Genomic DNA, 10,813 nt, shown 5'->3' with positions numbered 1-10,813 from the left:
TTTTTCCCAGAAAAATGACGCTGTGGAGCGGAAGGAATAGGACATGGATGCGTTCCGCCGGGTCAGGCACCATGAAACCTTATGATATTCACCCAATGAAAACCTACCGCCCATGCGCAAATATTTTGAACCCTAAGTGTAGACCAACAGGCTTTGTCGGATATGATTGATAATGTAATTGATCAATTGCCTCCTCATCAATGACAATGAAAGCCCCTCCGAATATCTACCTTCCAAGGTTATGGGTGGTCTTGGCCGCCTAGGGGATGAACTGTGGAGGAGGGTCTTCAACATTGAGGTCAATCCCAACGGTTTCGTGCCGTTACATCGGTAGCTACTCCGTACTGATCAGATTAACTAACCTACACCGACGTTGTTTGCTTTAGACCTACTCCAGACTTGTTGGTGGTCTAACCCACGACACATCCAGGACTTTGCCGTCAGTCATGCATGAAGATCCTAGTTAGCGCCACGTGTAGATGAAGCATCAACGGCTGCGAGGGACCACGTCGATCTCCCATTGTCCCGATCGGTCCTAAAGCAGATGAGGCTTCTCTCCCCTCGCGTGGAACACTTTTCTCTAATGTTACTAGAGAAGTTAGCTGCCGTGTCGTTAGTCTACGTCCTTAGTTTCACTATTTTCTAGATTGCTGCAGTTCCAATGACGCTTCACGGAGATGGGCCGGTCACCTCGCAAGGTTTTTTTTTTCTTTTTTTTTTTTTTCTTCTTGCTTTTCATCCCAGGCTACTTCGATACTCTGCAAATGGATCGTCGGGCACTACCTTCTTTTTAGTTGTTTTTTAATTTTTTAATTTTTTATTTGTTTTGTATTTTTAATTTTCATTCGAATAATATATTAATGAATTTCTTATTTTCTTCACTCCCCTGTCTAACCTTTCGGCCGCCGGCTTGTGATGGGCCACAACCCTGGTGGTTCTCTCTAACTTACTAGCAAACAAGCCATGCTGGTGTTGCCCTCCATGAGCGACGTACATATATTATCATTCTTCCTCCCTTGCCTCATATGGCCTATATTGATACAATTACCTTTTTTTTACAGGCTTGCTCAGTATATCCTCTTTTATATACCTTGACACCCATCGTACTAGACTACCTGTGTACCCGAGGTAGGGTGGCATTATTCGATATACTACTACTGTCATAACGATCCACACAATTGAACTTCTCTATCCTTCCGAATTTCGAGACGACATCCCCTTCCTCAAAGGCCACTCCTTCTCTGACGGCAGTGGATGCGGCCGCAATGTGCAACTACTTCAAAAACTACTACATATACAGCACTTGCCGTGAGCCCAATGTGCATTTCATCCGAACATCCATCGATGGATCTAAAGAAAACCGATGTAACGACAGTCCCCATGATCGATTTATTGTGGTGGTCGGCAAATGTCGACTTTGTCGTTGATTTTATATGGATCGACGTCGACGAAACACTATATGGCCTCAACGGCCTCCTCCGAATTTAGAATGCGGCATATCTTCACGGCATATCTCACGAATTCTTTCGAACCACCATCATTAATAATTCCTCGATTGTTCCATGAGCGCCTTGTTTACTCTCTCATTATCTGTCTGTCCGACTTATCTGGTTTTTCTTTTCTAATTTTGTTATTATTTACTCGCTTTCTTTATTCCTTTCCCGCTTTATGTCTTCCAGAAATTCCAGGCGAAATTCTTCTGTCACATGTATATCGGATCTGGCACGGGCATCATGTATGGCGCTTTAAGGAGTCAACAAAAGAGGGTCGGCTTTTTTCCTTTTCCTTTTTCTTTTTTTTCCCCCTTCTTTTCTTCTTCACTATTTTCTTTTCTCTATCCTGTTTAGATCCCATTGTTGTTTGGCTTCAGTCATGTTATATATCACCCTGTTTTGTCACATGAAGGAAAACAAACTAAATTTACCATATCGTTGCCTATTTTGAAGGGTTACTATTGCTTCCAGATGGTGGTGCTTTTCCGAACTGCTTTGTTCTTTTCTTCACCTTTTGGGGCGGGCACGGACTGACCTCGCGAGGGGAACCACTTTGACGAGTCAGAGAAGCGGGAACTAAGGGGAAGCGCTACACAAGAACACAAGAGGCCGCCTTGACCTTCTCTTTAGACTAGCATCAACAATACTCAGGCTCGAAGGCGAAGTATAACGCTATACCGCTAGCCACCGCTTGTTATCAGCCAGTGGTCATTGCACTCAACGCAATGAGGTGCATGATAGCAGAACCGTTGCCTGCCAAGCATATATCGTCCTGCATCTACGGAGGCCCAGACGAAGTCTGTGCTCCCCCGTCCTATGACGAAGTAAAGCGACCGGCCGAGTGGTGTGGATTCTAGTGGTTCTTAGAGCCGACTAGTTGTCAGACCGGAGGCTGGGCTGCATTTTCCCCCGATGCGCGGTTGACGGTCACACGGTAAACCAACAAGCTTGAGAGATACGGACAAGGATTAACGGCTTGGTCTTGGTCCTTTACTTTCTTTTCTGGTTCTCTTTGTTCTACCCTGGTCTTGGTCTTCCCATGAACCCTGCCAAGGGACTGCCACTCTGTGATGGACACGACTGATGCAATGTGATCAACGCTGTCCACCCACCCACCCATGTGGTGTAGTGACACAAAATTGGAATGCATATGGAGTAGACCGTTAGTTAGTTAGTTAGTTAGCACCACACAAGAATCAGTTGGTGCTGAAATTGAATGGATGGGTGGAGTTCTCTAAGGTTGGTCACCAACTTCTCTCCCGGGAGTGGGGAGGCCGAGGATTTTTTCGGATGGCGGCCATTCAACAGGCATTTTGCATACATTTATCCCCGCAATTCTATCGCTTCTCATTTGCCTAGGGACTAAACTACAGCAATCCTTCCTCGCACCACGGTTAATAATTTAATTTCCGATGCCTGCTAAGGAACGCGAAGGGTACTGTATATTGAATACCATTGCGTACGACCACTTTACCTTCTGACCAAGCCCACCTTCGGGCCGAATGTGCATTCCTGCAGGGCAACGCTTAAAGCATAGCCGGTCCACTCGCTACACTAAAGAGTTCAGGGGGGAATTGGATCCATGGTGGTCGTCATATCCTCTGTATACATTGCCTCACTATTGGCTGGGAGTCAAAACCTGAAGAAGGGCGACAGCTAGCCATTGCACAACCATCTCTCGATAGTTGCCCTGAAGATCCTGAGGTCCAATGAGAGAGACTGACGCTATGGATGTGTGGATCACCGAAGTGGCATGTATGCAAGCTCTTTTCCAAACCATCGCACCATACGGTCAGGTCAAAGTTCGGTGATCGAACCGAACCGAACCGAGGCCCTATGGAGATACTATATCCTCATCATATCTTCTACAAAGCATCGACTCCTCGCTACTAACGCTCGGGCGGGTAGAAGCGAAGCCCGGGTAACACATGCCAACTTATCCCATGGCCTGATACATTGATGATGATCATGTTCACCCAAGGTTAGCAAAAGAAATTCTAAAAGATTGAAAAAAAAAATCTTTAAGAGCCGATGCTGGGATGCACAACCTGGTCTCACCATACCATAAGGTTGTCCTTTTCCATTCCGGGTTATTTACACGAAAGCCGAACTCGTTCTTATCGCCCTACGGAGTATTACTCGGTCATACTATATTAGAGTATGTGGCCCTTGTTCGTTGAGGACACTAAGCACTTAATACTCTTACGTGGCCTTGAACCATCATAGCTCAGACCATGCAGGTTTTCAAGGCACAATTGCGCGACTTAAATGACTTTCAACCGTACGGGCGTAAGTAGAGGTGCCAGTCAATCAAAGTTGCCAAGGCATGTCGAGGCACAGTTTCCTCAACCAACCCCCTGTAAACTGTATGATCTGGCCTCCTACAGAGTACGTATTCGTACACTTCTTCGAGAATCACCAAAAGTACGGAACAAACAGAGCAAACCGACATACTCAAGTCAAAGACCCTTAGAAATCTCCACATTCATCTGTGTCGGTCGAGGGCACGTGCACTCTCCTATACTAGCATTCCTCCACAATTAATTACATCCCTCCCAAGAATACGGAACAGACGCTCGGTGAAAGACAAAGAAAAGGGGCAACCGGCCAATCAACCGATCAAAGAAAGCTGAATGAGAACTTCAGCTCAGGTACGTAATAGCCTAATTAGTACTATAAGAGTACTTTTATCCTGGAGAAGTACCATGCATACGGGCGAGTACTAGGGCACACGGGATCCTGTCCAGTACTAGCCAACTTCTGCAAAGGTACAGCCTTGAGGAACAATAAGCCCCCTGCTACGTTGGCTCGGCAGAGTAAGCGGCAAGAACGACGCGAATTAGCAATAAATCAGCCCCTGCCGCCTCACTCTTCGCACTAACCATGAATCTATATATTAAACTTTGGTGTCCCTACTCGTGGAAAAATGCATACATCGAGTCAGTTTTTTGAAACTCTTTCCTTATTCTACCAACACAGGGGAAAGCTGTTACATATTGTCATTATTCCTCTGGCTCCTTTCCTTGTTTGAGAACTTTACTTACATCGTAATCCTTGTCCATTGATTTATTTTCGGGGTGTACGTAGTAGCGGTCCCGCCAAGATAAGACCGAGTCAGTGCCTGGCTAGTTACCAACTAGTGGGAAGCGGCCTGGGAGCTATGACCGTAGTCTACTTGGTCCATGTACAGGTGGCCATTTACATAGTACTCCGGGTTATGGAAACTGCTTGCGAAGAGAGACACTAAGAATTGGGTTTGTTGGTTTATGCATGTACTTTAGTAGTAGGCCAGTGAGCTTTCATAACGTTTCCTCTTTCCGAAGTGGTTGTAACAGGCTGGGGATTTAATATCAACTAGATCGTCAGCGTCAGCGCACTGGTCTCTTGGCTTGATGCGGAAGTACTACTAATAATGACTAGAACCATATATCTTCGAAAAACCTAGTACTAAATCCTAAAAACACCATCATAGTATGATTCACAAAAGTCTTACCGAGCTCAGTCATGAAAGCAAAACCTCAACCACCACACCAGACCCCCCATTCTTTCTTCTCATCACAGACCGATATAGGTATCATCTCGGTGTCTGATTCAAGTCCCTTGGCATATTTCCATACCCACTGCTCTACCTCGGAAGCTCGTATCGAGGCCATCGAGTTAATTTAGGCTAAATGATAAGTCTGAAGATTATGCTATCTGGCACGGAGTGTACGGATCTAATACATGACAATTATCCCTGATGTTAGTAGGCTGAATGTACGATATATATATTAAAGTAGGATAGGCTAATTGGATTTGTTGCGGCTATGATTTATTTTAATGGAAATAGTACGGGTCTTATTTTCCTAGGTGGCAGTGTTGAGGTTACTGTATGGGTATGTATCTTTGGTGGTATACTTCATTGAAAGAAAGTAGTGGAAGTGGACATTGTATGTATAAATTTACAGCCTGTATACATAGTAGGGTATTAAGTAGATAACTACGGTTTTTGGAAACTGATGGTCGAGAGTGTTGGTTATCTTCGTCTTTCGTATACCATCGTTATTGCTATACTTATACTCTATACTTCTATAAACCATGACTAGAGAATACATATCTATTCTTAGACCCGATGATATATGTATGTACCAACCACCACAACACAAATACCTAACATCTCCCCAAAGTACACACAAGAACTCAATACAAACAAAACCTGGAACAAAACAAACCGAACCCAAATCCCCAAACTAACAACCAATCACCAAACCAAACCGGAAATCAATCTCCGTGTCTCACTCATACATCCCATTCCATAATGTCATTATTATCAATATCACCCTCACATATAGACCCTCCCGCCCCGTCAGATTCTAAACCCTCTGTAGCGGTTGATCCCGGTATCACAACATCTTATGGACTGATTCTATCGGTCCCTTCCCTTCTCCGGCCCGATCCGTTGTCTTATCAACCTTTGTTAATGTGTTAACTTGGTGCTTACTGTGCACTGGGTGGAATTTACGGGGTTCGATAGATAAAGTGATGTAAGTACACAAGTCTTGGTTCTGAAACATAATGCTTATGGCTTTTTGGCGATAGTGGGATGGCGGAGATTAGGTAGATAGGGTAGGTAGATGGTTGGAACCTGGACCCTGGATTGTGAAATTGTGATTGGGATTGTAGGGGTTTGATTGTGGGGTCTACTGTCCTTGGAATGGAGGGTTTTTTTCTTTTTTGTAAATTCTACATAGAGTTGGGGGTTGTACTGTCTTTGTATCAGTATTCGTAGGTAGTTATGATTATAGGGTATGTTGTTGTATGTATGGGGTTGGCTAGTTGGTTGCTTGCGTATGTTGTATAGACAAAAGTACCTGTCTGTTTACCTGCCTTACTTTGCCTTGTCTACTAGTATCTACATACATACATACATACATACATACGAGTACTATTACTCCGTAAATAAACACCCCATCCCCAAATACTCCCAACAACCCAGAGTATAATCAAATCGAATCAATTAGAAAAAATTCATAAACCCCAAACTCACACGAATAATCACCCCCCACCCAGGTCCGAATCTAAATCCAATCCAAAGTCAACAACGTAATCCTCATTTCGGACGAAGGGCACCCCTATAACAGAAGAGTTATAATAACACGGCGTGCTAAGTGACGGCCAAAGCCGACGTTGACTTCCAGTGTGGTAGTGGTTAAGTAATTGCTTGGCGCTGGTGGAAACGGTCAGGTGGTTTAGGTTGGGACTAAGCTTTATTACTAAATTAGTAGAGGCTCTGGAGGGGTTTGGGTTGTTTCAGGTATGCTATTGCTATTGCTACTGCTTGGTAGGGTTATGGGGTGTGATTGTGATTGTGATTGTGATTGTTTGTGATGGGATGTGATGGATGAAGGAGGGGGGGTCTTGAAGGTTGGGTTTTTTCTCTCTTCTCTTCTTCTCCGTCTTTCCTTAAGTCTGGGAGGTTTTTGTTGGTCTAGAGGTTTTTTGGGTTGGTGGGTGCTGGTGTCTGTTGTATACTACCCTTATACTAGTAGGGCTGTGCGGATGTGTTGGGGGTGATGTAGTAGGATGTGTTCTTACATCTCAGTATATAGTTTTCCAATTCAGATCGTGAATGAATGTTAGCAATATGTACTAGTATCATGCTTTCGTTTCTTAATCGAAGGAAAATTGTAAAGTAGCAGACCTCCTGTAAACCCTGCCATCCCGATTCGCCATCAAATACCGCATACAGTAAAAAAAGATAGAAACTGCCCCGAACCCTCACTTCTCTGAATTAGGCTCACGAACCATGCAATAAAGCTGCCAAAGTATCAGACATCCATCTCTCAAGGCTCATGGGGAAGATAAAAAAAAAAAAACAAACTTACCATGCAAACATCCTCCCCATCCCGACACTCCATCTCCTTCTTCATCTTGAACCCCATCTTCTCATAAATCTGCACATTAGGCACATTCCGCGAACTTTCCAAATAGCACTTCACCCCCTCCCGATCCGCCATATCAGTAACAGCTTCGAACAACTTCCTCCCAATCCCACCTCCCTGCGCCTGAGGACTGACAGCCACAATGTTGCAGAAATAGTACCCCCGTGGATCATCCCAGATCGCGCTCTGCGCCTCCTGCTGCCTCTCCTTCCAGATCCAGTACCGATTAGTCCGGAGCCCGCCCCGTCCCAAATGCCACACGTTGTTCAGCATCTGTCGCCAGCTCAGCACCCACCCCTGACACCAGCTGTACCAGCTCTCCGGTTCGGACGCGGCATGCGGCGGTAACCAGCAGGACACGCCGACCACGCGGTCCGCGCCGTTTGCACTGGTTTCCTTGGCGACGTGGAACAGGGCGTTGTTGATCCCCCAGAGACACCGCGCAGCGAGGGAATCATAGTTCCTTTGCTTGTTGAACTGTGAGTTTGGGGCATGGCTTGTCCATCACGTCGGTCGGTGTTTCACCTCGACCGCGTTGATGGGCCGCTGTTCGTTAGCTTGTTATTTTTCTGTGGTGGGATTTCTTGCCTGGTGTGGAGATATGGGGGTTTAGGTTCTGGGACCCTGGAATGAGTGTTTTGTCTGTCGATCAGAACTCACATTGGAGGGATCGAAAACCCATTGGAAGTATGGGTCTTCTGCGAATGCTTGTTGGATGACTTCGATCGCATCGGGGATGTCTGCTTCTGTGAGGGGCACAACCTCGACGGTCATGGTGACTGGGATTATGGATTTGGGTTTCGAGTTGTATTTGGGGATTGTCTGAACCTTAAAATACAGATCAGCGCCGGGAACTTCATATGGGCGAATAGACTGACCGAGTGAGGGTTATTATGCTTGTTCTGAGGTACAGTGTGTTCTATTCCTGGCAAGAAAATGTGTCGACAGTGAAGGGGAAGAAGAGATCTACAAGAATTGAGGTAAACTGGCCGGTGGTCACTGGATCATTATGAATGACAGACAGCTGAAAAAGCATTCGCTCGGCATTATCCGAAAAGGAAGCTCTATGCGGGATTCTCCACAGGGTTCTGGGCGGTAAGGACTATAGATCTCAACGACGTCATTTCATTGCATTTCCTTCTCACTACAGCGGCGTTACCGTACATTCTTCCTGCTTCTCAATACTCATGATATCCCCTCCTTACATAGCGATGGCGAAATATACTTGATCATAATCACCACCCATGGCCAACGACAGGCACTCAAAGGAGATAAAGTTTATCACCTGCAGTTATATGGAGATCCGCCCCGGAGATCAGCTCTTGAAAGTGGAGCCGATAGGGCCAACTTTAATGTTGGAATAGGCCACATAGGCGCTAGGGTTGGAGGCTTCGACCTCGCTAGGAACACCGGATGACGTGGAACAAGTTCCACGGGCCACGCCGGGCTTGCTTGTGGACTCGTCGGTGGGGTAGTTGCTGTCAAGCCAGAGCATGTTGGCATAGTAATCATCCCACAAGCTCATGACCAACACCATTCCAGCCGACATGGCTTCGCCCATGCCGGCGAGCCCACCGTGTTTCGCGAAGCTGCCTGAGCCGTCGAACAGGCTGTTCTCTGCGGTGCAGTACTCCGAGTTGATGGTGTTGCCGCTTAGGCCGCTAACATCTGCGCTGGGCTGGGGGTATGTCACACCGTCTTGCACGTAGAACCGTTTAATCTCGGATAAGGTGCCGCTGGACGTGCCGTCATCGGTGATGAACTGGGTCACAACGGTGATTGGTTTGTTGGTGTCAATTGTCTTGCCAGGGCCATAGAAGGTGGTGTTGCCCACACGATACGGGTTGAAGTCGCAGCCATCAGGATCACACGTGCCACTGTAGCGATCAGAACTATATGTGCCACCGCAAGCGTCCCCGGTGCATAGAGTGTTGGTGGGCGTATCGCATGGGTGAGGAGTGAGAGCTTGCGAAATGCTGTTAGATTCCCATATGTCCAGTTCTGCGCAGCAGGAACCATGGTTTCCAGTGCCTGTATTGGCATTGTTGGTTGACGGTACCCAGCCCTCGACATTGGCTTGTCCCTGGATAAACTTAAGATCCCGTGGGCATTGAGAATCACAGTAACCAGTACCGTACTTAGCGCCAGCTTTGTTGTTTGTATATTTGGAAACACCACCATCAGCATCCATTACGACGAAGTACAAAGCGCCGTTAAGACCACATGGAAGCTTGGAGACGTCCACATCGAAGGTGAACTCTTGGTTCAGCAGTTTGTAGACCTCATAATGGGTATCGTCGGCCATCATGTAGACGCGGGAACCGACGTTCTTCCCGTTGGAGTTGTTAGTGACAAAGTTGAGACGGACTTCACTGCCGCTGCTGGTGATACCGTAAGTGTTGGAGTAGTCGGCGCCATCTAAGGCACATTTCTGGGCACAAGCGTCATTGGTACTGCAGTAGGAAGTATCCCATTTATTGCCGGTGTAGCAGTTGCTAGAGCTTCCGGTTTGGTGGACCCAACGCCAGTTGGCATCGAGGACAACAGAGCCTTGCTTGGTGCTGCAACTGCCACCGTTACTGCATGTCTGCCAGGTCATCGAGGGATGGGTTTCGGTCTGGTAAGTTCCAATCTGCTGACCCTGGGCAGTAATCAGCACTGAAGACAAGATGAGGGCATTGCGGCAGATCCTGGAGAAAAGAAGAGAGGCCATCTTGACTCTGCGAAGCTTGGCCGGTGCTTGGATTTCATGAGAACATATTGAACTCCGGAAAGGAGACGTCTTTATATAGATGTCCTGTCTGACTCGGGCATCATCGTATCGTGCAGACTTGAAGATTTGTCGACCGGATCGAAGGCCCGCCGGTCCGTTGGAGAAACGACATTCAGAGACAAGAAGCTCATTCTCCGTGATGGAAACAGAATAACCTCTATTCAAATCAAGACAAGAGCGGAAGCCAGTTCGCACTGAGCCTAAACAGGGACATATCCCCCGTAACTAAGACTTGGCGGCGAGCTTCACGTTGTGCAGAACCTGGACACTTTACTCCGAAGTTTCTTGCTCCTCATCGTAATAGGAAAGGGTGCGGAATCTCGGGATAGACTAGTCCTAGGAACTTCTCACACTTTTGGGCCAGGCGTCTATTAGATGGATCAGGTGGTTTGCCTTGCCATGCGTTGGAGGAGGAAATTGTGAAGAAACAGTGGCCCTGGCTCATAACCATCGAGACGCAAGCCAGAGAGCAAAGACCGCAGGTTGGTATATCCACCAATATCATCTCCTTCATACTGAATCGGATATCATCGTCTAAACTGTGGCCATGCCTCCGCCAGACGATTCTGTTTGGTGGCTGTCTATGACCTCCTCAATTAATCTAAAAACTGGGGAAATGCGTTGAG

The 10,813-nt window shown here is 46.7% G+C and overlaps 3 protein-coding genes across 3 annotated transcripts; 1 reads left to right on the top strand and 2 right to left on the bottom strand.

Annotated features, from left to right (window-relative positions):
- The first annotated feature begins 1,202 nt into the window (after positions 1-1,202).
- Positions 1,203-2,138, top strand: BDV38DRAFT_161884 (uncharacterized protein). The gene has a single exon (XM_032051790.1). The coding sequence runs from the start codon at positions 1,409-1,411 to the stop codon at positions 1,901-1,903; it is 495 nt and encodes a 164-aa protein (XP_031910608.1). The 5' UTR covers positions 1,203-1,408; the 3' UTR covers positions 1,904-2,138.
- Positions 2,139-7,250: 5,112 nt separating this feature from the next.
- On the bottom strand, positions 7,251-8,188 carry BDV38DRAFT_285829 (acyl-CoA N-acyltransferase; the record flags this gene model as incomplete). The annotated part of the gene is made up of 4 exons (XM_032060562.1): positions 7,251-7,289; positions 7,358-7,882; positions 7,940-7,960; positions 8,075-8,188. The coding sequence occupies 4 exons, from the start codon at positions 8,186-8,188 to the stop codon at positions 7,251-7,253; spliced, it is 699 nt and encodes a 232-aa protein (XP_031910607.1).
- Positions 8,189-8,459: 271 nt separating this feature from the next.
- Positions 8,460-10,303, bottom strand: BDV38DRAFT_161379 (glycoside hydrolase family 7 protein). The gene has a single exon (XM_032051787.1). It carries the CDS (start codon positions 10,125-10,127, stop codon positions 8,730-8,732), a length of 1,398 nt encoding a protein of 465 aa, XP_031910606.1. The 5' UTR covers positions 10,128-10,303; the 3' UTR covers positions 8,460-8,729.
- Positions 10,304-10,813: the final 510 nt, after the last annotated feature.

The sequence above is a fragment of the Aspergillus pseudotamarii genome (genome assembly GCF_009193445.1).
Source record: "Aspergillus pseudotamarii strain CBS 117625 unplaced genomic scaffold BDV38scaffold_53, whole genome shotgun sequence".
NCBI classification, from domain to species: Eukaryota; Fungi; Ascomycota; class Eurotiomycetes; order Eurotiales; family Aspergillaceae; genus Aspergillus; species Aspergillus pseudotamarii.
This window is presented reverse-complemented; position numbering and strand designations above follow the sequence as displayed.